The 27535-nt window shown below is 39.1% G+C and overlaps 2 protein-coding genes across 3 annotated transcripts; one reads left to right on the top strand and one right to left on the bottom strand.

Annotated features, from left to right (window-relative positions):
- The first annotated feature begins 8224 nt into the window (after positions 1-8224).
- On the top strand, positions 8225-14850 carry LOC311500396 (epithelial membrane protein 1). The gene is made up of 5 exons (XM_084561781.1): positions 8225-8290; positions 8896-8986; positions 12525-12624; positions 12749-12889; positions 14681-14850. Exons 2-5 carry the CDS (start codon positions 8912-8914, stop codon positions 14839-14841), a joined length of 477 nt encoding a protein of 158 aa, XP_084417907.1. The 5' UTR covers positions 8225-8290; positions 8896-8911; the 3' UTR covers positions 14842-14850.
- A 22-nt stretch (positions 14851-14872) lies between these two features.
- On the bottom strand, positions 14873-26039 carry f8a (coagulation factor VIII associated). 2 transcript variants are annotated; one of them, XM_084561758.1, is made up of 12 exons: positions 25199-26039; positions 24773-24819; positions 24492-24564; positions 22429-22588; positions 22173-22241; positions 20163-20283; positions 19963-20055; positions 19679-19743; positions 18469-18550; positions 18301-18347; positions 17454-17509; positions 14873-17355 (listed from the first exon to the last, which is right to left on the bottom strand). In XM_084561758.1, exons 1-12 carry the CDS (start codon positions 25255-25257, stop codon positions 17274-17276), a joined length of 954 nt encoding a protein of 317 aa, XP_084417884.1. In that variant the 5' UTR covers positions 25258-26039; the 3' UTR covers positions 14873-17273. The 2 variants fall into 2 exon arrangements, with proteins under 2 accessions (XP_084417884.1, XP_084417885.1); XM_084561759.1 differs by lacking the exon at positions 22173-22241.
- Between the last annotated feature and the right edge of the window lie 1496 nt (positions 26040-27535).

The raw sequence follows: 27535 nt of genomic DNA, 5'->3' as shown, positions 1-27535 counted from the left end.
GATGGATCACCTGGCCAAGTGTAAAGTCCGCTTCATTCATGACCTACCACATGGGCACTTTGGAGGAATATGGGAGAGAGAGGTGCAATCAATAAAGACTGCTTTACGTGCCACTCTTGGTAGTACAACCGTCACAGATGAGGTGCTCAGAACAGTTCTGACAGAAATGGAGGAAATACTCAATGCAAAGCCTCTTGAATATGTGTCCTCTGACCTCTCTGACCCTGATCCAATCACCCCCAGTGGGCCCTTATGGGGCGGCTAGACGCATCACTTTTACGGGCCATATTCAGAGATACAGATCTCCTATCCAACCGTAGATGGCTCCACAGTCAAGTTCTGGCGGACCATTTCTGGACCCAGTTCATTAAATATTACCTCCCATCTCTCCAGCCAAGGCAGAAATGATTCATGGACACCCCTAACCTTACGACATCCACAGTCTTCGTGGTCATTGACCCACAGCTGCCACGAGGCCTTTGGCCAATCGGCAGGATCCAACGTCTCCTACCTGGGTCAGATGGAAAGGTCTGTGTGGCAGAGGTCAATATTAAAGGAAGGACATACAAGCGTCCTGTTTGTAAATTGATGGCTTTGCCTGCCACGTCAGAGGAGATTCCTACCATTCCCTTTGCGCTGCTTGCTAGTAGTCAAGTCGGGTAGTACATTTTGTTTCTCTGCCGAGTGAGATGTAAGATGTTTGAATGGTGCCATTTATTGATTATATATCAATCAAATGTGGTAGGACTCAACTGAGCTGGTTAAATAGATGTCTAGATGCATGATTCTTGAGTCTTCTTTGGTGGCTGGTTCAATGAGCCGGATCCTGAATCTTTTTTCCACCGCTATGGGTAATATAGTTGGTATATTATGGGTAATACAAGCAGGCGATGTGACCGTGCGCCACTGTCGGCGGTTTCGCTCTCTGTGTTGCCATTCACTGATTGACTGCATGAGCCGCGATTCAGCGGAAAGCATTGAAAGAGCGATTTTGACAGAAATTCAGACTTTCAGCAATACATCTACATGTTCAGGGGCAGCGACGGCGACTCCTTCCAGCTCAGAACCAGACAGCACCCAGTAAGTTTGTCTCCGACTAACTTAGTATGGGTCACACAGTTTGGCGTTAGCTTGTAACTTAAACTATCTAACGCTAGCTCAGAAGATGTAGCCTACTCTTTGCTAGGTTAGTTAGCGATCAACATGCTCAATGCAAAGCGTCTTTGTTTTGATTCTGCATCACTGTCTGCTGGATGTCTACAATACACACAATTATAAAGTTAATGCTCTGGACATAAATGTCTCCTCATGTGCAGTGCTGGTGAATCACTGAGGAATTATGTGTTTTGTAAAATGTCCAGCAGACAATGATGCAGAATAAAAACAAAGGCACTCTGTACAGAGCACGTTTATCGTTAACTAACCTAGCAAACTGTAGGTTGCATCTGCTGAGCTAGTGTTAGATAGTTTTCGCTACAAGCTAAACTGTCAGACCCATGCTACGTTAGTTAGAGACAAACTTACCGAATGCTGTCTGGTTCTGAGCAGGAAGGAGTCGTAGTCGTTGCCCCTGAACAAGATGATTTGATGAAAATCGCGGGACATTCACTCAGTAAATGGTAAATGGTAAATGGCCTTGCTTTTATATAGCGCTTTTCTACCTATTGGTACTCAAAGCGCTTTACAGTCATAGACACATCTACCCATTCGCTCACACAAGCACACACCAGTGCCATGCACTGGGAGCAACTGGGGGTTCAGTGTCTTGCTCAAGGACACTTCGGCATGTCGCACATTCCGGGGATCGAACTGCTAACCCTCTGGTTCGTGGACAACCCGCTCTACCTACTGAGCCACAGCCGCCCCCAGTCAGTGAAGGGCAAGACGGAGAGGGGAACTGCCGACAGTGGCAGCGGTCACACTGCCTGACCACGACATTGCTCATAATGAAGCTTTTATTTTGGTACTTCTGCTGACCGGCAGCATGAATTGGCATTTTAGCAAAATATTTAGTTTCACCAAGTGCTAGATATAACATTTTGATTTAACGTTTAGTAAATGTGATTAAAAAAGTGACAGAAAAATTCTAAACAAAATTTTTGTAGAGTTAAATGTGTTTGTGCTTGTGAATTAACTAAGTTAATTAACTAAGTGTCAGTGCAACGCACTTAACTCTCTTTATTTTTACGACGAGCTCTGAACCTGGATATAACACCTAAGGTGTTAATTTATAAACTCCGCCCATTTATTATACCCGCACCTGGACAGTCATCCCGACAACTACCAACTGATTTTCACTGATGAGAAAACATTATTTGGTTAGTAAATGTGTTTGACTTTGTGTATAATGTTATGTTTGACGTAAATATTGACTGTTAATTTCACATGCAGCATGCCCCGCACAGCACTGTGTCTGAACAACAAGCTAACGCTAACATTCAAGTTTACACGTATGCTAAAGTCAGTAAATGCTAATTCATGTACAATTACACGGTTAACATAAGTAGGCTATTTCAGTTGTTACAGCTGACCAAGTAGACAAAGTCTGTATAACTGCGGTGGTGTTAACATGCTTGTCGGTTAGCATTAAGTTTGACCCTAGCCAAACCATGTTAGGTTAGCGGGCCCGTCATAGGCTGTGCCGTTATACGCTAACGAAAAGCAAGAGTTCCAAATATCCTAGAGGGAAATGTACATACATTATTTGAGAGCTTTCTGTCTTCCCCAATAAAATACTGATAAAGCTGATAGAGACCAACAAGACAGCGACTGGTAGTAAAGTTAGTTGCCCCGCTGCAGGCTGCTGTATCCTAGTCCTGCTGTGGCACCACTCGCTGCCTGTTTGGTGGTTCACATGAAGTCCAAAAACTCTGTATTAGTTATTTGACTATATTTCTCTTTTAATTCAACGTTTTTGTTTGTATGGGGCGGCACAGTGGCGAGGTGGTTAGCACTGATGCCTCACAGCAAGAAGGTCACCGGTTCGAATCCATGGGCCGGCTGGCCTCTCTGTGTGGAGTTTGCATGTTCTCCCTGTGTCTGCGTGGGTTCTCTCCGGGTACTCCGGCTTCCTCCCACCATCCAAAGACATGCTCATTAGGTTAATTGGTGATTCTAAATTGCCTGTAGGTGTGAGTGTGAGTGTTAGTGGTTGTCTGTCTCTGTGTGTGGCCCTGCGATGGACTGGCGACAGTTCAACACCTGCTGTAGGAGCTACAGGTCTACACTGCAAATGCCAGAGTGTTAAAATCCCAGAGTTTTGATGACCAGAGTAAAATGTTATACACTCTGGTGTTAAATGGGCACTACTGTTGGTTGAGACTTTCCTGGCCTCATCAATGACGGCAAAGACGTTTTAGCAGAGATGGCGATTGTTGACTACAGAGGAGAGAAGTCATGACGCCAGAAAATGTTGTGCTTATCTAAACCACTCCACGGGACTGTAGGTAAGAAGCTACGGAATGAATAATGCAGAATATTCAACCGTTCTTTGTGTTTTAGTTCTTATAACTTCAAAGCTAGCTTAAGCTAAAGTTAGTAACTCTAGGTAACAAGGCAAGTGGGTTCAGTTTAGTTTAGCTAACTTGCTGTATCACGATAAAGTCATTGCAGACGTTTAATCTATTACAATTTTTATCGTTGTTGTAGTGTTGGCTATAGTGAAGTAGGCTATCCAACAAAGAAATGCCGCTTCAGCGTGTTAGCTATCGCAACATTTAAGTTAGCTATCGCTCCTGAAGCTATTTCAAATCTTCCGGCTCGCGCCCGAAACTATGCCGTTAGTGGTGAATAGTTTCCCTATGTCTTCCTACGCTCTCACCTCCTCTCAATTGAACCTGTGGGTCAATGAATGAAATCAGAAGTAAAAAAAATTTTTTGAAAGACTGACTTTATCAATCAGACTTTTGTGAGACTGGGAAATGCTGAAAATGTTTCAGTGCTGAAAGTAGATGAGTTGCACTTAGGGATGCGCCGAAATAATAAAAATTCTTCGCTGAAACCGAAAACCCGAAAATTAAGAACCCAAGGCCGAAAGCTGAAACACAGAAAGAAAGTATTGTGATAATTATTAGTACCATTGCATTCATGGCTATGACTGTGTACTAACCTCACTAAAATCAATGCATTGCAACTGCATAAGAATAAATCAATTACAAAATTATGAAAATATTTATTTAGCACATTCCAACAATGCACAATATAAAATAAAATAAAATTCAAAATAAAATGTATAACTTGATCCACTGTGCAGTTAGACTGAGCATATTTGTTTTTATTTTTATTAACAAAAATTGGTGCACTGCACCTTTAGAAAAATAGGCCGTGGATGTGTGCCGCTGAACGGGCACGTCGCAATAAAAAGTGAAAAAACTAAACAAAAAGATGAACGTTTGTCTTGCTGTTTGTTTTGGAGGTGCAGCAGATAAATGATCAGACTAACATTTAAAACATTTATTTTTTTTCCAATGGCACGCGATCTACCGGTCATCGCGATCTACGTAATGGGCACTCCTTTTGCCTTGGCACCATCACTGGGAAACTTCCTTGCTTGGATGTTTGGAGTTCAGGTGAAATATTAAATGCAAATCGCTATCAGTGGGTATTTATATAATATTTATATAATACATTATATATTGAAATATGTCCACATGGCAGACATGCCCGTGCTTGGCTGCGGTTTTTGCTTGCATCGTCACAACATCCTGTTTCGGCCGTGTTGTTTCGGCGATAAAAGTCTTTCGGCCTATAACCAAAAATGCACTTTCGGACCATTTTCGGCCAAAAACTTTCGGTGGCCGAATATTCGGTGCATCCCTAGTTGCGCTTGTTTAAGCAATTCGATCTGCAAACAACCTATGGTTTTGACAGAGATGACCAGTTTGTAGTTCCTGTGCATGTGTTCGTATAAGAAACTTGTTACTTAACTGGTTGCCATGCACACCTTTTATTTTTCATAATGCTGTATTGTTTTCTCAAATTAATTTTTCTACTCTTCATTTTGCACAGTTTTGCACTGAACCTATTTTTGGGTTGGTTCAAGTTGCAACTGGTTACATTGTCTAAATGTGTAAAACTATTAATAGATATATAACAACAGCAGCAACAAAAATAAAAATGTTTTCAAGTATCTTATGTGTAGGCTGTACATTACTGAAGTGATGATAATTCACCTTAAAAGTGTTGGGTGTACACCAGTCATAGAGTACTTTCTCACTCTCCCAAGTGTTAAATAATCAGCTCTCCAAAGTGCTACAAAGCACTGATTTAGAGTACATCTTTTTACTCTCTGGGGGTTCAAGGTTTAGCAGGAAAGCACCGAAAGAGTGTCTAAAAGTACCAGTAATAGAGTATATTTGCACTCTCAAAGTGTTCAAATGTAACTCTCAATTTGGAGTATACATTTTTGCTCTTTTGACAGTGTTAAGTGAACACTGAACTCTTGGACCTATATGTACCCTGAAATGGGTGTTAAATGTACACCTATAGAGAACAATATACACTGTGATTTTTTGCTGTAATTCTCTCATTTTCCCTGATGTTTATGAACAAAGTATCTGGAAAGTGATGTGAAGTGGCATTTAATGTGTTTTTCCATGCATTTTAAAATAAATGTTTTAAGCTTAACATGGCCTCTTTATTTCATCATAGTTAATTTTACACGTAATATGTAACTGAAAACAATATTTACACCATACAGTGTAAATATGGAGGTGGAACACCTGTAGTAGTTAACAACTGACACTATGAGATAGTTGATATCTAACACTATACACTAGTGTTGACAGAAACTAACACTGGTTAGTGTTGAGAAGTGTTAAATTTTAACTGTAAGAAGAGTCAATAATAACACTTTGGGACTTCAAAAAGAATAAAATTAACACTCTGTGGTGTGGACCCATATAGACACTTTAAAAGTTTTGGGATTAACTCTGATGGTGTTGACATGTGCAACTGTAGAAACTGCGCCCCATATTTAATACTCCATCCCATTTATTTTTCTCTTTATGCCTTTTGTTTTCTTTCAACAGGGGATGATGTACATTAGGAGAAAATAAATATATGTTTCATAGTCAACTTGTTTGTCTTGTCTTTCCTATATGTCTCATTAAAACACTTGAAAAAGCCCAGAATTTGAATGTCATAAACATCATACACTTAAAAGTATTTTCTGGTACTTTAAGTCTTGTCAATCTACATACAGTCCCATTTTTATGCTTAAACAAACTACAGAACTGGATGGATGAGACTGAAGGGAACAGTGAAGCGGTGTATGTACATGTGCGGAGTGATAAAATGGTAGCAAAATGACACAGCAGTCCTGAAAACCCTTACTCAATATGTCTTGATGCATTTGTTAATTAAATTTTTAATTTATGCACCCCATTGTACAAGACTGGTAGTAAAAGCTTCATCTGCAAAACCATGCTTAAAGGGGAACTACTGTTTTTTACAACCTGGACCTGTTTTCTGGCTTAAAATACAGTTGTTTACTCGTCCATATAACTTTTGTGTAATTTGTAGTCCTTTGGGATATAATTAGATCAGCGTATATCTATGTAGTGGGAGTGACTGGGGCACCGAATCACAGCCTCCAAATAACGCATTATCTGCCGCGAAACTCATTAATTTCACCAATATTTTGTTATCGTACGCTAGTGCTATTCCCCGTTGAGTCCAGAGTAAGCGGTTATCATCATCCGGGGTCTGTAGATTGACCTACAGACCCCGGATGATGTCGTCTGACCTGGATGATGTCGTCTCTGAGCGTCAACATAGGCAGGGGGAAAAAACAGTATTTCCAAAACAGCCTCCAATGTGTGTGTATCTTAAAATGCAGATCTAGTGCTTTTGGGGTAAACAGAGCTTGTCCAGAACAATGACAGCTCACTGAAAGTCGAGGGCAGTATGATAGCAATATCTAACTTTCTCCCACTTTTGTAAAAGTTATATTTGTCTCTGAAGAAACCACCCGTGTCTTGTTGCACAACATCATGTGTTCCATATTCTTCTGGTTCCTAGTTATGTACCTTTCTATGGTGAATAACCCATTTAGAGGTTTTTATTGATTTGGATCGTTTAACTTTTCACTTGCTTGAATAGAAGTCAGCCTCAGAATGAAATGGGATGAGGCCCCTGCGACTCAGAATGCACTGTACCATTGGGCAAGAGGTGGGGTACAGGTTGGCAGTCTATGGCAGGGCTAACACAGAGACACAGAAAACCACACTCACACCTATGGCCAAGTTAGAATTATCAATTAAACCTAACAAGCATGTCTTTGGTCTGTGGGAGGAAGCCAGAGTACTCACACAGACACAGGGAGAAGATGCACTTAACCACCACACCACTGTGATGCATGTCCAAAATTATATTTTGTAACCATGTGGAGTAAAAACAGCCGCTATTGTTGGTTTACTGCGAAAATCCTCCGAGGTGAGCTATTCAACTATTTGTGGAATAAGCATGAAGTGAAAATATCTGAGGCATCTTTATGGGGCCATTATTGTAGCAAAACTATCTGCAAATGTGTATTTCAATCCGTGTGTGTGTAACTGGATTGGCAAATGTGTAAAAAAATCCGTGTGTGTAACCAGATTTGCAAATGTGTAAAAAACATCTGTGTGTGCGTAACCAGATTTGCAAATGTGTAAAAAAAATCTGTGTCTATAACTAGATTTGCAAATGTGTAAAAAAAATCCGCAAATGCGTACATCGATCTATGCTAGACAAATCTGTAAATTTGTGATCTGTAAATATCTGGCCTCTCCATTGGATGTGTTCTTACACGTGACTTCTGTTACACTTCTGCCGCAGCAGATCCGCAAATGCGCGCAGTGTGGAGTGTGTGGAGATTTGTCTGTGTGCCTTTGTAGCTATACAGCTATATACCACCAGGGGGCGCTAGGCTAGGCTTTTTGTACACATTTGCAAATCTGGTTACAGACACACGGATTTTTATTTTACACATTTGCAAATCTGGTTACACACACACGGATTGAAATACACATTTGCAGATAATTTTGCTGCAATAATGGCCCCATACATCTTAGATCTGTGACGATGAAAGAATTTGAAGAGATGCTCATCCTTATTCACGGGTTGGAGTTGGGGCAAAACTGAAGCGGTTTGGCTCATGTAGAAATTTGAAAAAAATAAAAAAATAATAAACTTTATGGGTGGGGCTTGGTACGGGAAAAGAGAGGGTAAAGTGTGTGCTGTGAATTCAAAGCTGGGTGGGTCTACAGCGTTTCACATTCCCAAATACATCCGTGCGTTAAAGCGCTTTCAGGTAACTTTTATCCACGTTGTTTACATTTTGCAAAGCTATATCTCATGGAACACGATCTGTGAAACTCTTACGCTTGCTGTGTGTGTGTGTGTGTTTTAAATCTATGTTGTAATAATAAAAATGAACTTACGCGCTTTAAAGGATTTCATGAGTGTGAGCGTAAAAATACTTAAAAGGACGCACTAGTGAATGTTTCTTAAATGCATGTAGTGCTGAGTTGTCAACAGTAGTCATATCTTGGATATATATATAAGTTAGAGGTGTACTTATTAACGTTTTGTCGGATCTCGCGCTCTTTTCAAAGTTGTTGACTGTACTACAGGGCCTGTGTGTGTGTAACGGTACCCATTTGTGAATGCCCTAACACCGTCTAAACAAATGCTCCTTTCTTGTCGACGGAAGCAGTCTAACGGAATGAAAAAATGCAAACGGTTGGAGTGTGGCTGCAGACATGCAGGGCGAGTTTGGGCTCTCATGCGGGTGCTCTTCGCTACTCCGTCAATATCTTTATGTTGTAGACAGGATATTTTACTGGGACTCATAAATCAGCCAATGCGTGGAAAATAAATAATTCTGTTCATCCTTCCTCCTTCCCCCTTCATCAGTCTTCGGAACGTCACAATGTTGATGCTGGGAGGAATCATTGTTCTGCACATTACCACCATCATCCTGCTTCTGGTGGCCACCATTGACAACGTAAGAAGATATTTTTTTTCTTTTGTTTTGTCATTTATCAACCTCCTTTGCTCAGAGAAGAACAAGCGCCCCTACATGTACAGCAGGATTATTATTATTAGGGGTCCATGCAAACGAAGTTGCAGGATCCCTATTGTTTTTCTTCCGATTTTTATTCTTCTTTGCCTTAATGTCTTGCGTACCTACAAATGTCTGCCCAGGTCAAACTGCAATAACTTCATGAAATTTGGCATACACAACCTGTAACATACTGTGTAGACGCCCATCAAGTTGCGTGACATTACGTCTACAGGGGGTGCTACACGTGACACGCAAATATGACCTTATGACTTTAAGGCCTACCATTTTTGAAGTATTCACCCAATCCTTGTGAAACTTAGCAACCATCTTTATAATATGCTTGAGTACAATCATGCCAAGTTTCGTGAAATTCGACTTGTAGGGGGCGCTACAACGACTACATGTTTATATCTCACAAACCAACACAATAAACTGCTTGACAATAATAATCGTGGATGACTCCTTACAAGCCCACCAAATTTCGTGCAATACGGTCTATAGGGGTGCTACTGGTGGCATGGATCCTTTTATGAGCCATTCCACCGAATCGGTGCCATTTCTGTCCCTAGGACGTTAAATAGAATAGAACAGAATAGAATGTCTTTATTTGTTATTGTGGTAAAACGAAATTAAGGTGGCCTGAGGTCCCCTTTTAGGTACAGTAAAAATAGAAAAATAAAAATAATAAATAAGGTATGGAATGTAAGAGAAACTAGAATTAAAAAAAGAATATGTACACAACTATAAGACTATAGACACTGGCATGTATAGAATTGTAAGGATTAATAAAAACTACCTAGAACACTGAAAAAATGGCATGTGTTACCTGTCCCCACACTCTAACATTATACTTTACCATGAAATATTATGATTAAAATCCTTCAGAAACAGTATTTTTTTTGCACTGCTGTGTGACTCCATATCATATCTATGCTTCAAATATATATATATTTTTTTTCATAAGAAATCCACAATATTTTAGTTAAAATACACATTTTACTTGTGTCCCTGTCCCTGTCCCGGTTTTCACTCAGTCCTGTTACCCAAACACATTAACCCATCTGACATATTTGGAACATTCCATAAATCACATGCTCAATAGGAAGTTGTATCTAATGTTTCTGTATATTTGATGATATTTTAACTTTGTCTGAGGAGGTCAATCTCAACATACGGTCCTGTTACCTAAATTATTTCTTAGATGATATTTGTTTATTTTCAAAATATTGGTTTTTGAGAAATTACTAGAATGTGCTAAGTGTGGTCATGATATTATCAGTGACACCATGCGGCTTAATTCCATGTATTAGCTAATTCTATGCAAAACAACTCAGTCCTGTTACTTTCAGTCCTGTTACTGTTACTCAGTCCTGTTACTCATATAAAGAGTAACAGTAACAGTACTGAGTAGAGTGCCTGGTTTAATTGATTTATTAGTGTGAATATTATGTGATATTTTACTATTCACATGATTTTTATGTTTCACATTTGAAATTACTTTAACTTGTTGAAATATAAGATCAGTTCCACAATGTGAATACAATACTTACAGGGAGCCAACCAACCACTAAGTGCTACAGAAAAGCAGCAGCTCTATCGAGCACGTTGTGATGCTGACCCAGAGAGGAGGTAAAGATACAGAAGGAACAAGAAAAGTACAGGAAGGACCTAAAATCAGGCAGGAAGAAAGGGGCTGAGGATCTAAGTGAGAGAGAAAAGTGCAGACGACGCAGAAATTGGAGGGAGACATACCATAAGACTAAGGACAGGAAAGAAGCTCTACCTTGTCACCCTTCCACACAGCCCACAGCTATTACCAGTGCAAGCTGTAGATCCCCAGTCAAGCATTTCCAGGACTTTCATTCATTCATTCATCTCCTGTACCCGCTTATTCCTGTTAAGGGTCGCGGGGGTCTGCCGGAGCCTATCCCAGCTGTCATCAGGCAAGAGGCGGGGTACACCCTGGACAGGTCACCAGTCTATCGCAGGGCCAACACAGAGAGACAGCCGCCCGCATTTCTAGGACTAGTTTATGAAATTAATCATATCATAAAAGTGTCATAGAAAATGTACAAAGGAGACAACTTTAAAGTAACTAATTATAGACATGATTGCATTACAGTATGAACTTGAAAATTTTGTTATCAGGCCATAGAGATTAATGTAACAGTACATTTTAAGAAGTGCAATGTGTCATTTCTTGTTATGCACATGTGCAAGGCAATGCAAACAACAGAAGCCACAAGAAGCTAAGGAAGCTTTAGAAACAAATTCAAGAACTACAGGGTCTATAGGGAAAAAAAAACAGAAAACAGAAAAGCACAAGAAGCAAGTCCAGCGTATGAAAAAGAGTAATGCGTCTCTATAAGTCACACAAAAAACACTCACTCACTCACCCACTCTCACACACACACGCACATCCACACAGACACACACGTTCCTGTTACAGAGTGTTCATTCCTGTTACTTAAATGTTTTTCTAAAAAAAATAAAGATAAATAACTTTTTTTCTCCAAAAATCTGTGGTCCATGATTTATCCAGTTGTTTAATAAATTACATGATAAGAAATTTGCTAAACTTGAGGTTTGAGTCCCTTTGAAAAGGTAAAAATGACTTTGGATCTTTTAGAAAAATACAACTTACGTGTATACACAGTGATTTTTATGTAACAAATATCAATTATTTTAACATGTATCCAACCATTTCTTTAAAATGAACCCTTTTTTGAGGAAAAAACAAAGAAATTAGTTGACGTGCTTTTAAACATGCTTTTTAAATGTCACTTGAGTTTTGGTAACAGGACTGAAAAAAATGCAGTCATTTTTGGCTTCGAAACCTTGTAAAGAATTAAATTAAGTAGCCTGAGATTGACCAATTCACATTTTGAATAGTTAAATATGCGTGTTATCAGAATTAGTGTTGAAAAAAGACAAATTAAGTTTAATTTGGGAGAGTTAGAACAAGCAAATGGCACCCAGTGGAATGTCCCATATGATCGCTTGCGATCATCTAGTTATTATTATTTTTTGTGAGGGGAGTTCAGCTGGGCATGTGTCTAAAACCATTTGGAAATAGTTCAAAGTAAAATATGTGTTTACCACAGTGTTGCATATCTTAAATGGTAAATGGCCTTGCTTTTATATAGCGCTTTTCTACCTATTGGTACTCAAAGCGCTTTACAGTCACAGACACATCTACCCATTCACTCACACATTCACACACCAGTGCCACGCACTGGGAGCAACTGGGGGTTCAGTGTGTTGCCCAAGCTTCGTGGCACATTCCTTGGATGAAACCGCTAACCCTCTGGTTTGTGGACAACCCACTCTACCTACTGAGACACAGCCGCCCATAAGACCTCCACAGACACACTCACCGATAGTTACAGTTTATTTTAAAAAAGTTTTATAAGGGGATACTGGAAAGGTCTGCTACTACTTCTGCATTTATTTATTTTCTCTGTCTCTCCATCCTCAGGCCTGGTGGGTCACTGTTTCGGTGTCAACTGACTTGTGGGGCAAATGGGAGTATTCAAACTCAGCATGGCATTACACCAACCTGTTAAACTACCCAGAAGGTACACTGTTGATGTTTTAATGCATCAGATTTTTTGCATAATATTCATTTTAGTAATGAATTTATGAGTGTTAAAACATAGATAAGAGCTCTTGACTCACCATGTCTCTGTGTTATTGTTGCAGAGTATCTCCAGACGGTGCAGGCCACTTCGGTTCTGGCCTGTGTTTTTGCCATCCTGGCCTTGTTCGTGTTTATGGCTCAGCTGTTCACCCTGGCCAAAGGCCAGAGGTTCACCTTTGCTGGCAGTTTACAGCTAATCGCCTGTAAGTAACCTGGGGTCAAATGTGCGACCTGCAGTTATAAAAATTACAATGTTATGAAAACAATGGTTTATAATTTCATAGTAATGAACAGTAAACCTCTTAGCTTCCAAAAGAAACCAATTTGGAAGCTAATTAAACTGGTGAAAAAGAAAATGCATAAGCTGTTTTATAGTGAGCATATTTACATTCCAAACCAATTACATGTGCTCATGTGACTTCAGGTTTTCGGGCTAACCAAAAGTTACACAGGACACACAGCAGTTAACATGCTATATAATAATAGCACAGAATTGCATGACTAGTAGTAGATAGGAAATTAGAGGGCAAGAGCTCTGTGCCAGAGAAAAGAAAGTGGAGGATGCGAGAGAGGAGAGAGAAGAAAGAAGGAGGACATGTGTTTGGTGCTTATAGCAGCATAACTAAGCGATGGTTCAGTCCAGCCCTCACTATAAGCTTTATCAAAAAGGAAAGTCTTAAGCCTGACCTTAAAAATAGAGAGGGTGTCTGCCTCCTGAACCCAGACTGGGAGCTGGTTCCACAGGAGAGGAGCCTGATAGCTGAAAGCTCTACCTCCCATTCTACTTTTTGAAATTCTAGGAACCACAAGTAGGCCTGCACTTTCAGACCAAAGTGATCTGTTTGGATGATATGGTAAAATTAGGTCTTTAAGATATGATGGAGCTAGGCCTTTAAGGGCCTTGTATGTAAGGAAGAGGATTTTAAATTCTATTCTAGACTTTAAAGGGAGCCAATGAAGAGAAGCTAAACCTGGAGTAATATGATCTCTCTTGCTAATTCCTGTCAATGCTCTTGCTGTAGCATTTTGAATCAACTGGAGGCTTTTTAAAGAGCTATATGGACAGCCAGACAGTAATGAATTACAGTAATCCAGTCTGGACGACACAAATGCATGAACTAGTTTTTCAGCATCACTCTGAGACAGGATGTTCCTAATTTTAACAATATTACGCAGGTGAAAGAAGGCAGTCCTGGTCACTTGCTTTATGTGACATTTAAAGGACATATCCTCGTCAAATATAACACCAAGGTTTTTCACAGTAGTACTGGAGGCCAAGGTAATGCCATCCAAAGAAACCACGTGATTAGATAATGAATCTCAATAATTTAGGGGTCTAGTGTCACAAGGTGAGCTTTTACAAACCCCTGTTGCATCTGTTAATGTAACTAGGGTAACAAGTAGGGATTCTTTTCATTATCAAACATTGTTTTTGTCTGTTCCAGAAAATATAGAAAAATTCCAAATTTGAGAAGCTAAAATTAGTTCATTTTTGCCATTATTGCGCTGAGGCCGTAAAAGTGTTAGTTTGCTTTATTGTTGTGATTTTAAGGTAATTTTAAGGAGAGCGATAGCAGATCATTTGAAAAAGTGTGTGTGTTGGAGATACTTTGGTTCATAGTCAGTGCATTAACTCTCAAGCATCTCTGATATGGTGATCATATTAAAAGTAACATGTGCATGTTCAGAATTGCTGGATAAAAATGTGTGAGAGATCTCATTCTTTTGGTTAATTATGCATCGTCACTGACAGTGCTACTAGTACATCAAGAAACAGAAAGTACATGTAATAGGGTTCTGACATTCGTTGACATGAGTTGATATCTTTGAAAATGAACAAGGTGAAACTGTCATGTTTCTCATTTCATTGTGATGTGTTGGAACTACCTGCTTACAACAGCCTTGTGCCTTGTAGCTCATAATAGGAGAAATAATGACTTTTTAATTGCCTTGTCTTTGTTTGTGTGACAATATTTGCCTCTTTTCTCCTGCAGGCCTGTGTATAATGATAGCAGCCTCAATCTACACAGCGGAGTTTCACACCAGTGAAACAACGGGAGGATACGGGCACTCTTATGTCCTGGCATGGATCTCTTTTGTCTCCTCCTTCCTCTTAGCCATCACCTACTTCATCCTGCGGAAGAAGAGTGAGTGAGAAGATGAAAAGAATGAGGGCAGGGCTTACGTTCCTCCCAGTGTGGGAAATAAATGAACAGGATCGGGAGAAAAAACAACAACTTAACATTGCTAAATGCCAGCTCCAGCAAGGAAAATGAAAATGTTAAAATGCTAACAAGAGCCATTTGTTATGTTTTATATTATATGCTTACATTACACAAAAGGCTGAAATTTACCATATTTTTTCTTAGATTTTTATTTTTTCATGAACAGAGAGTAGGCATGGCGTCCAAAATAATGGCTTTGATAAGGAGTGTGCAAACCGTAGAAGTGCTTATTTCAAGGCAGCTGACCATAAAAATAACAAACGAATCAATTTTTTTCCATTGTTTCTGAATAGTTGTTATACATACGCATCATCAGTACTTTTTTGCAGAGAGATGACAAGATTGATACCACTCTTATTTCTGTCTGTTAAATATGAAGCTACGACTGGTTGGTGGTTAGCTTAGCCTAACCACCCAATTTGTTAAGCAGCACATTACAGCTCATTTTTGTAAAGTCATACAAAGCTTAATTGTAAAAATAACAAGTTGTGGTATTTGAGTGGCAAGTTTTGATAGGGTGTAAACAAAGGAGAAATTATGAAAATTCAAAAGTGCTAGTAGATGGATTTTTTTGGACAGAGCTTCTTTGTTTCTAGTCTTTCTGCTAAGCTATGCTAACTGGTTGTTTATATGTGACTAAACGATACACCGAACAGACATAAAACCACTGGGAAACTTTTGGACCTGGCATTCATGTGGATGTTACTTAGACATGTACCACCCACCTACCAGGCACCTCCACCCCATAGCAATGACACAGGATAATGTAAGATGCAGCCTGACACAGGCGTGCACACACAAAAATGCTTTAGGAACAACTAAAAAAAACATGAAGAACAGCACAATGTGTTGACCTGGCCTCCAATTTCCTAAATCCCAAACTGATCCAAGTATCTGGGGGAGGCACTGGAACAAGCCTGATCCACAGACACCCCTCCCCTCAACCCATAGGACTCAAAGGTCCACGCTAACAACATTTTGTTGCCAGACACCATAGGACACCCTCAAATGCCCATGTCCATTCTCTGATGAGTCAGAACTGTTTTGGAGGAATAAGGGAGATATGCACAATATTAGACAGGTAGACGTAAGGCTATGCTTGATCGGTGTAATTGCATTCAGATTTGAAATCCACATCCATCAGTACTTTAAAGGACATTTTGCAGTGAAATGACAAGATTCACACCACTTTCAAGCTACAACCAGATGTTGGTTAGCTTAACTCAACTAAACTCAACAACCTTTTTATTTGTATATATTTTAAATTCATACAAAAACTAAAGTGAAAGAATTACAGGATGTGGTTATATGCGAAACTATTATCTGGACAGACCAGATTAGCTGTCTCTTAATTTCTAGCCTTTATGCTAAGATAAGATAAATGGCTGCAGTGTCATATTTACTGCACTAGCATAAGAGTGTGGTATCAGTCTTTATCTACCACTCAGCAAGAAAGTAAAAAAAAAAATCGTATATGAATCAAAGTGCTGTGAGAATAAACAAATAACAAATAACACAAATAAGCCTTTGGAGATACTATCATTAAAAATATCATGAAATAAATGTAGTTCTTGTCATCTGATTTTATCATGTTATGAGGCTGAGTTACTACTTCAGGTTTCCAGATTACAGCATTTTGGCAAAACTACAATGTTCCCATTGTAGTACTTGAACAATCAGGAAAGACAAAGCCTTACTATAGTAGTTTTAATCATGTATCATTATTTTACAACTGAAGTACAATGTATCCCTTTTAATCTATGTACAATGTAACCATTATATTTTAGTGGCATTTTGTACTGAGTGTTTTTTTTTAACCATGTTTGATTTTATGTCTGTAGTTGGTTGCTATCATAAGAAAAGTACACACCTTTGTACATATGAACATATCTGAACCAGGGATGGAGTACGATAATGTTTCATGTCAGCATATTACAGAACTATGTAATAGTTGGTATTTTTTGGAATTACATTTGGAATTTAAGACATTTATTATTAAAACTAATTATAACACAAAGCATTCATGTTCATCTGTTACATTGCTCCAAATAAAATACATTCTACATGATCCGAACAGTCACTTTAAAATTCTAAATAAATATGAGGTGAGATAAGAGCATGGAAAAAAGATTGGCATGACGTCAGCATAAATGTTCACACTACACTAGGACAACATGAAGAAACTGAACTGAATTTACAATGGTTTCCAAATCTGTGACTCATGGGCAAGATTTTATTTGTGTGCATTTCTCTAAAGTTGTGAGAACAACCTTTCTTCAGGCTGTACAACAGACCCATTCAGAAACAGGAATGTTCCATCATGTAAAGTATTGTTCCCAGAGGAAGAGAGTCAAAATCTGGACTAAATGCCTTGACCAGACGGTGTGATGTGCTCTTGAACCACCAGATGGAGAAGATGGTTCTGTTCAGCAGTTAGAAACGGCCTAATGGGAAAAACACACAATGTAATCAATGAAAATTAAGATAAGAATAAGAAGAAAATTCAGTCATAATATGGAAATTAACATTTCCAAATGCTTACCATAGCTCAGTCTGAAGAGACTTGAGGGACTCTGTGTCTTTCTCCTGACATGCCATCTGCAAAACAGATTTTCTGTTATTGACTGCACACTAATAAAAACCTAACTGCAAATTCAGATAATAGTCAAGTACTCAGTCTTGTTTATTCTCTCTTTAAACTCTTCATTTAAATGGATCGAGCCTGTTCATCAAGAACATTTCTTTACATAGTTTTTTTTTTATATACAAGTTAAAGGGGAATTACCGTTTTTTAAAACCTGGAACTTATTTCTGGCATAAAATATGATCGTTTACTCACCCAGTGGAGCGCCGCGTATATCCATATAGTGGGAGTGATTGGGGCACTGAAACTCCAGACTCAACGAGGAATAGCACTAGCGCATCATAACAAAATATTGGTGAAATGAACGAGCTTCGCAGCAGATAATGCGTTATTTAGAGGCTGTGTTTCGGTGCCCCGATCTCTCCCACTACATGGATATACGCGGTGCTCCACTGGATCTAAATATCGTCCGAATGGCTCCAAATGACACTAAAGTTGTATGGGTGAGTAAACGATCTTATTTTATGCCAGAAATAAGGTCCAGGTTGTAAAAAACAGTAATCCCCCTTTAAACATAAACTAGACAAAACTAAAAAAAATATTGTCACACTGAAAGAACAAGGAAAATATCCTCAGACAATGCTGCAACTAGAAAAGAATAATTTCACTGATAAAGGAAGATGAACTCCCAAAGCAAGTGTCACTTTCATGTGAAAGCCATGAAGACCCTCATTTTTCTTGGATGAGGCAGAAAGAATGAGGAAATCCTGCGAATTAAACAATATATGTGGATGATGAAACTCACCACTACTGACTGCAGGAGCAGGAAAACATTCTCAGGCAGGAAGGTCACTGAAGGAGGAGACAAGATCCACGTTAACACCAAGTGTTATATAATTCTGAATTCCCAGCGATAGGAGACCATATATAATTACTTTTCCACAAAATTAGTAATCTGTTGAGGTGAATATACCTTGGCTGTGAGGGTCAAAGGACTCCCATGCATATCTCTCCAGAGTCTGGGCATGTTCTGGTAGCAACTTCTGAGGGGGAGGCTGAACAGAAAAACATCAATAAACCATTGCCGCAATGCTACACTAATAAAAACATTATTTTTCACCAGTACATATTCTGATCATGTGGAATCTACAATCAGTATTGTGATACAATATTGTTCTGCTGCTGATGTTTAGGTGTGTCCTTCTATTATTATTGTTCATGATTTGGCCATTTGAAGACTACTTGACACCAAAGTACTGTCAGGTGTTTGTGTTGATGCTTATCTTTCTTAAAAGTACTTGCTCACAGTACAGTGTTAATTAAAACTATGCAAAAACACTTTTTAATGTATATCTATCTATCTAATAATGCAAGGAACGTCTGTCTGTGTGTCACTCTGTTTGTCTGTGGCACGCATATCTCGCGAACCGTTGGCCCGATTGATTTGAAACTGGGCAGGTGTCTCGCTACGGGCACGAAGATGTGCACTGCTAAGTTTGACGTTGTTTGGATAAGAAATGTAAAATATATCGGTAAAATAGGTTTTCTCCGCTCTAATATTTCCACTACTCCGGTTGCCATGGCATCAAAAACAGCCACTTTCAGAAATTCACCAAAAACGGAGAGGAAGAGGCGGAGCATGCGCACAAATCTTGAGCACTGTTTACAAATCGGCTTTAGAAGAAACCAAACTCAAGGAGAAATGATATTTTGCCCTAGTAACCCTAATAGGCTCAATATCTTCTCCAGCAGGAAAACTAGCATGTAGTCCGCCATCTATCTATAAATCAAGAAGCGTCTGTGTGTGTGTGTGTGTGTGTGTCTGTCCGTCTGTCTGTCTGTGGCACGCATATCTCGCGAACCGTTGGCCCGATTGATTTGAAACTGGGCAGGTGTCTCGCTACAGGCACGAAGATGTGCATTGCTAAGTTTGACGTTGTTTGGATAAGAAATGTAAAATATATCGGTAAAATAGGTTTTCTCCGCTCTAATATTTCCACTAATCCTCATACACAGCATCTGTAGGCTCCCACTATAGGAATACATACTTCCGACGGGCACTGCACTAGTCCTTACAAAAGCACAAGCACAAAACTGATTTTATTTGCAGTTTCAAAAATGAGACTTTTCACTATAGTTACAGTGACGCTTTTTGACTTTACATATGAAATGAATGTGCTTACCTCAAGCAACATCAACAGTAGTACTCTGGATATCTCACATTTTGCCACAATGTCCAGAAATGCACCTAATCCCGAGGTAATTTAAGATACATAAGAAAATGAAGGACAGTTTATTAATGTTGTTTTCTAGTCAGGAGAATCTAATCAAATGCAACAACAATAAATCCAAAATGAGACAATGATCATATTTTTGACACAAGGATGGAACATGCACTTGTAATACAATTAACATGTTGTCTTTACACAAGCTGGTTCTGCAGATAAAATCTCTATCAGAGCCTCACCAACAGGGGTGGCGGTATCCGGAAGCTGCAGTCCTCTCTCCTGGCACATCAGGTGCATCTCCGTGAATACTGACAAAGCTCCATCATAGTCACCTGCAGAAACAAATAAGCAAACAATGGGAGGAAAAAATGTAAAATATAGCTACATATGCACATGCATCGGCTACAATATCAAGTGTGAATGGTCAGACTAAACTCACGGGTGAGAATTTTACATGTGGCCATTTCTCCCATTGATAGCAGACCTTCAATTAGAGTCTGTGTCTGTAACTCTGCAGCCCTCTGATAATGAACAATAGCCTCCCCAGGTCTGTTCATCTCCTATTCAAGTAGGTAGTTGAGAATAAAAAGGATTTAATTGCATAGACATCAAGCAAATATTTATACAGTTGAAACCAGATGTTTACATACACTGTGTCTGAAGTTAAATCAGAATAAACCTCTCCTGTTTTAGTTTAGTTAGGATTACTAAAATTATTTCTATTTCCTAAATGCCACAATAATGAGAGCGATAATTTGGAGAATTTTTTATTACTTTCTTCAAAGTCAGAAGTTTACATACATTTCCTTAGTATTTGGCAGCATTACCTTTAAACTGTATGACTTGGGTCAAACGCTTTGGGTATCCTTCCACAAGCTTCTCGCAATAGTCTGCTGGACTTCTGGTCCATTCCTCCTGACAGAACTTGTGTAACTGAGTCAGGGTTGTAGGCCTCCTTGCTCGCACACGCCTTTTCAGATCTGCCCACAAAGTTTCTATGGGATTGAGATCGGGGCTTTGTGATGGCCACTCCAAAACATTGATTTTGTTGTCCTTAAGCCACTTTATAACCACTTTAGCAGTGTGCTTAGGGTCATTGTCCATTTGGATGACCCATTTGCGCCCAAGCTTTAACTTCCTGGCTGATGTCTTGAGATGTTGCTTCAATATTTCCACATAATGTTCTTTCCTCATGATGCCGTCTATTTTATGAAGTGCACCAGTTCCTCCTGCGGCAACGCCCCCACAACATGGATAGATGGATGGATATCTTTATTGTCACTATAACAAGTCCAGCGAAATTACACCAGTCAACCCGTACATATACAACAATACATACGATAAGAAAGACATAACAGGATGACTGTTAGATAATAGTGGGGGGAGGAAAGGGGGGAGAAACAAGAGGAGAGGGGAGGAGAAAAAAAGCAGCTCCCAGACTACACTGATCTGGGGGAGTACAGTGTTTCATCAGATCACAGGACATGTCCCCAAAGATTAAGGTCTTTGTCCCTGTATGTATTTGCAAACTGTAATCTGTCTTTTTTATGTTGCTTTTGGAGTAATGGCTTCTTCCTCGCTGAGGGGCCTTTCAGTCCATGTCAATACAGGACTCGTTTCACTGTGGAGAATGACACTCTCTTACCAGCTTCAGCCATCATCTTGACAAGGTCTTTAGCTTTTGTTCTGGGGTTGATTTGCACGTTTCAGACCAAAACATGTTCATCTCTGGGACATAGAACCTGTCTCCTTCCTGAGCAGTATGATGGCTGGACATTCCCATGGTGTCTATACTTGCGTATAATTGTTTGAACAGATGAACGTGACACCTTCAAGCATCCGGAAATTGTACCCAAGGATGAACCAGTCTTGTGGAGCACCACAATTCTCTTCCTGATATCTTGGCTGATCTCTTTGGATTTTCCCATGATGTCCAATAAGGAAGCAGTGTGTTTGAGGTGTAGCCTTAAAATACATCCACAGGTGTGCCTCCAATTAACTTAAATGTTGTCTGTTAACCTATCAGAAGCTTCCAAAGCCATGACATCATCATCAGGGCTTTCCTTCATTGTTTAAAGAAATAGTAATCTTTGTGTATGTAAACTTCTGACTTTGAAGAAAGTAATAAAAAATTCTCTAAGAAATTCTCTCTCTCATTATTGTGACATTTAGCAAATAGAAATAATTTCAGTAATCCTAACTGACCTAAAACAGGAGAGGTTTAGTCTGATTTAACTTCAGACAGTGAGGAAAAAATGTTTATGTGTCTTTTAACGCAGTGTATGGAAACATCTGGTTTCAACTGTGTGTGTGTGTGTATGTGTCTACATACACCTACATACACACACACACACACATACATATATATATATATATATATATATATACACAAACACACACACACACACACATACATAAAAAAAATTTAAACTTTGATCCGCAGTTTTACCTTAAGTGCATTGCCAAGTTCCAAACACAGGCTAGCTGCCATCACAGGCTGGTTCATCTCAATATACACCTATAATGTATTTTTAGATCAGCATTCAGTCATAATACAGGAATGTATTCTATAATCTATTCTCCAGACCCGTATCTGTTCAGATATTCCACACTGAATGTCCTACTTTCATTCCCAGATCATTTTAGAGGACAGTTGTCTGGTCAGGCATTAAAAACAAAATCAGAAACTAGGAATCATAGTGTACCTTTATGGCAAAACTGTAGCAGTTGAGTGCTGCCTGAAGGTGCTCATCAAAGCCTGGTGCCTGAAGGGCCCTGCTCTCCTTCTCAGACGAAAGAAAAAGACGAGCAGCATCAGTTAATGCCAGCGCCTCTCCAGGAGCATTAAAGAGAGTCTGTTCACACCTATAGACAAGACATTGGAGGTGTGTAACAACAACAGATGGACCATTGTCATCATTATGAATAATACAGACTCCCTTTGAAACAATTAGGGCCGTTACTCCCAAAAGAAATGAGTGAACATTACTTCCAAGGTACCCTTGTGAAATAATCGTCTGTCTAACCAATAGGGGTGTGTACCTCGGTGTGGGGGTCACGGTTCGGTAAATCTCACACATGTACAAGACTAGCTTTTTTCATTTATTTTGAACAGACACCAATTGACTAAAAAAAACTAAAAACCACCTCCTGAATAAAACCTCCTGAAAAGAATAAAACATAAAACAAATGCATTAGGAGGGTTCTCATACCATTCATTAATTTTGCTCATACAGAGGAAAAGAAAAAGCACAATTTCTTGTAGGGTTAAACTGAGGTAGTCAAGCAGCAACTGGCAACTTTGGTAACTTCATTATAAGAAACTAACATTTTCAAAGTTGTATTACTCAGTAAAATGTAAACATACTCTCATATTAGCAATATTTCAAATAGTACCAAAACTAAAAGTCTCTTGAAAATATTACAAAATAAATAACGAGTGTGTCTTATGTGCGTTAGCATGTTTGATGTGTTTCCAACCACGTACCGCACCTCTGCGAGACTTCGTATGCAGACAGTCTTTGTCCAGTCCACAAATCGCCGTTATGTTGCACAAGGAAACCAAAATGTTCCCACACTACTTTTCTTCTTCGTTTGTTTTTCTTCTTCTGTAGGCTAATGACGTTTGCTGGCAGCTTTTAGGCTCATTACCGTCACCTGGACTGAAGTGAGGACTGGACTTTTTTTCTTTTTTTTTTTTAAATAGGCTTCCATATTTTATTTTTATTTTATTTTATTGTATTGTATTTTATTTGTTTATGCGGAATGGGTGCAACAATACAAAAACTAATTCACTGTATGTACAAACATGCTTGGCAATAAAGTCTTTTCTGATTCTGATTCTACTCACTCAGATGTATTAGCCGTATGACCGAACCGTGACGCCCGTACCGTGACACCGCGGGACGAACACAAATACCGTTACACCCCTACTAACCAACTATTAACTGTAAACATATGTATGTAAACATTCAAACAATAAAAGCAAAATGTGAGTGTTGATAATGTATGCTCACCTGCCAGTTTATTAGGTGCACTACATTCTATTATAACAGCCTTGCACTTGATCTTTCATGGAGGTTATGGTTTCAGCATTAGTTTAAAACAACAGAGCTGATGATTCAACTGTATTTTAATTTTAAATAATGTGGCTTGTAGTACTATTTAAATTGTATTGTTTGTACTGGCTATTATTTTGACAATCCAATTTTAGTCAGTGGGCTAGGCTAAATAGCAGAAACATTTTTGTGTTTTATTCAAAACTGTTTAACAGCACCGCAAATTACAGTCTCCAAAATGATCATACAGCTCAATTACCACCTTTCTTACACTGTTTCAACATAAACTGTACATTGTAGTAGTTATGAACAGGGAGTTAATGCAGGAATGCACTTGTTTTCACTAGTGTACTTAATATTTTAGCAAGGGAGTGTATTTCATTCCAGACCAATCACTATTAACAAGTTCCTCAACTCTTCAAAGAACTTTTCCACAAAATCTGGAGCAAGGTTTCAGGGATTTGCTCTCAGTCCACCAATGTCAGCTTCTGATGCTCAACTTGAGGTGTTCAACTTCTTCTGCACTAAACTGAGATAACACATGAGCTCAAATTGTTGCCAAAAAATTATGTTGCACAATCACTGCATCATGGAGACAAATATTTCCCTAATAAGACTTAAGGGCCTTGAAGCTAACAACCCAATCGCAGAGAGTTCCAGTAAAACTTGTGAATAAACGTAGCCTCATATTTTTATCAGTGTCCACTCACCGGGCCATGGCCAGGTTGCAAAAGGCAGCATACTGAAGGCAGTCCTGCTGCTTCAGCTCTTTGGCCAATTGACCTGGAAGCACAGGTGAACATAGGACAACAAATGTGAGGCAAACTGTGAAAGACAGAGTCTGATGACATCAATCCTGTAATAACATAGTAACCAGGAGAAATACTGCAGCCGGTGTCATGTCATGTATGCAGTATTTCTTACATTTTAATGTAAAAGAACAGCGTTAATTTTTACATTATAGAGGGAAGAGAGGCTCTCTGGCACTCACCAAACTGTTCACTTGCCTCAGCTACATTAGGCTTCCGAAGAAAACGTCTGTAATAAGAAAACAAGCCTTTTATTTTTTCTAAAATGTCACTGTTAGCAAGCTAACAAGCTGTCATAAACACGAGTCATTAAACTGTTACGATGCTAAACAGATAAATGAGTGTGTGCTTTGGTAGTTTTGGTGACCGAAACGCACACTTATTTCAAGATAACATACTGCATGGCATGCAGTGCATGCAATGCACACACATCGGATACACAACCCTATGACAAACACAGTAATTACGCTGACAGGCTAACCGTACTAGCTTAGCCTGTTAGCACTAGCTTGTATAACGGATCCGTAACATTCAAGCCATGTAACTTTGCGCTAATGTTGGCATTCGTGACTCTTTCTAAAATTAACTAATGTAACTCCAACCCTTACTTTTTCAATTTATTTGATACAGATCTGTATCTCGCTAAAAAATCGCCCTCTGCAGCCATGGTGAATGTAGAAAAACAAACAAAACCAGGAAGCAGTGTTGCAAGATCTCGCGAGACCAATAAGCAACCAGGCCTGTGAAAACCAGCCCAAAACAAGCGACTTTTTCTACGGAGCCCCTCTAGGTTCCGGGGAGAGAAAAATAAATAAACTCTGTGCACGGTTTTCCAATCCGTGGGGACGGATTTTAAACTGTGGTTACAGACTGTCAATTTACATCCTTGTGGACAGATTGGTTAACTGTTCGCAGTTTTCCAAAACTGTACCCACGATACACAGTTTATTAAAAACTCTGCTGCAGGCAACATAAACTACGTTTAAATAACATAGAGACAGAAAATATCTGCTTGACAACTTATTATGGAGCTGGGAACAAGCCCAAATAAGCAAGCCCCAAAACAGATACGCTACTACCAATATCTGTAAGCGACTTTACAGAAAAACAAGCCGAAAGACGCTTTAAGTGGACTTGGCAACACTGCCAGGAAGTCCAACTGACAGCAGCGTCGGAATAAGAAGAATTGGACTGGATCGTAGAGGCCGTGCTTCACAATTTGATTTGTTAACGTATAAGGAACTGTAGAAGGAAATGCCCAAATAAGGATATGGTTTAAAACGCAGGAAATCTTATTTGTTCTATCCATTAATCAGAGGCAGCAGAGACACATTTATTTAAAAGCAATTGTCTTTTGAATTTTTACATGTATTATGTACACTTTTGAGGTAAAGTAAAATATGTATATTTGACAGCCATAGCTGCTGCTTACTTTTCAGATTCAGTGTAAGGGATAATGCCCGACGAGGTGTCCATTCATTTCTGTTAATGGACACCTCGAAGGGCATTATCCCGCTTATACCATGGTCACTTACGAAAGAAATAAATATTTAATCAATTAATAATACTTTAATGTGTTTTAGAGTTAAAATCGTGAGGGTTTTTTATTTTTACAAGTCGAGCGCACTATTTAATATCTCCCGTATGCAGGCGTTGCCAAGCAACGTGGCCATGCGTGACCGCAGCAGTTGATCAGTGATGGGAAGTGAGACGATGGCTTAACCTTACGTTACGTGATAGAAAGTATCATTTCAGAAGGCCAGTGCACTACTTACCGCTTGTGTGTGTCCAGACGATGATGCGAAATTTTGTTTCAAAGAATCAGAGTTCACAGATAGTTTCCTAAATCGTTTTTATTACAGCAAATATTGTCAGCCATTCACTCTGGTCACATGTGTTGAAAGGAAAGCAAGCAAGCCTATATGCAAGAAGACAGAAAGACAGGCAATGGCAGTAGGCAATGCCACTCTTTCTGTAACGCTTCAGTATCGCCTTAAAAACCGCATTACTGGTCTTGAACACAGTGTCACTAATGATGTTGACGCCACTTAAATGGCGGTTAATACCGGCTCTCAGACTCCTCAAACTAGCAACACTGTATACTCCTCCTTCCTTGGTCGACTGGACAGACGCATAAAACAGTCGCAAAACGTCATGGAGAGTAGCGGCAGTGTAGCTTTCAAAGTTGATGTCCATGTTTTTGTCAGCCAGGAAGTCTCTTAATGTTTTAACTGCCCATTTCGTGGTTTTCTTTGTGTTTATCTCGTCCTTGTCATCCTCTAATTCGTTCAATTCCTCCGGTGTCACCTCCTTATGTCGCTTCTCCTTTTTCTTTTCATGTTCTCTTCTCTCTTTTTCTTCTGCGGCATCACAGTCTTGTTGTCAAACTCACCAAATAAGTTAAAAGAAATGATAAAATCACTCATGTTTTGTCTGTCTTGCTGTTGTGATGAATAAACTGTGAAATAACGCTGAGTCTCCGTTGCCATGGTTACCATCTAGCGTTTGAGCCAGCGCAATAATTTAGAACTGTCATCAGGCAATTTGACGGAACGTCTTTCCCAGGTGTAAATTAACACTTTTTAACCCACACCCTCCAGCCAATCAGAATCGAGTATTCACCCAGACCATGGTATAAAAGTTATTATAAAACCTTAGAATAACATTGAAATGCTACAACCATGTTAATGAATAAATAATGATAATCACTGTACTGACTAAAGTGAGTGATTGCTAATCTACAACTACAAGCAGATTTGAAAATTTTAGACTATTATCACTGAATGCTAGAAATTTAACAGTGTTTATTTCACTTTTGCTAAAGAAATAATAATATATTTTTTTGTCACCAGTATGAACAAACTTCTAAAATTCTCATACACCTTTGTACTTTATACTTGCCCTAGTATTCTCCTGAAATGCTCAGGTTTTTCAGCTCCAGATGC

Source organism: Chelon labrosus, assembly GCF_963514085.1.
Source record: "Chelon labrosus genome assembly, chromosome: 2".
NCBI classification, from domain to species: domain Eukaryota; kingdom Metazoa; phylum Chordata; class Actinopteri; order Mugiliformes; family Mugilidae; genus Chelon; species Chelon labrosus.
This window is presented reverse-complemented; position numbering and strand designations above follow the sequence as displayed.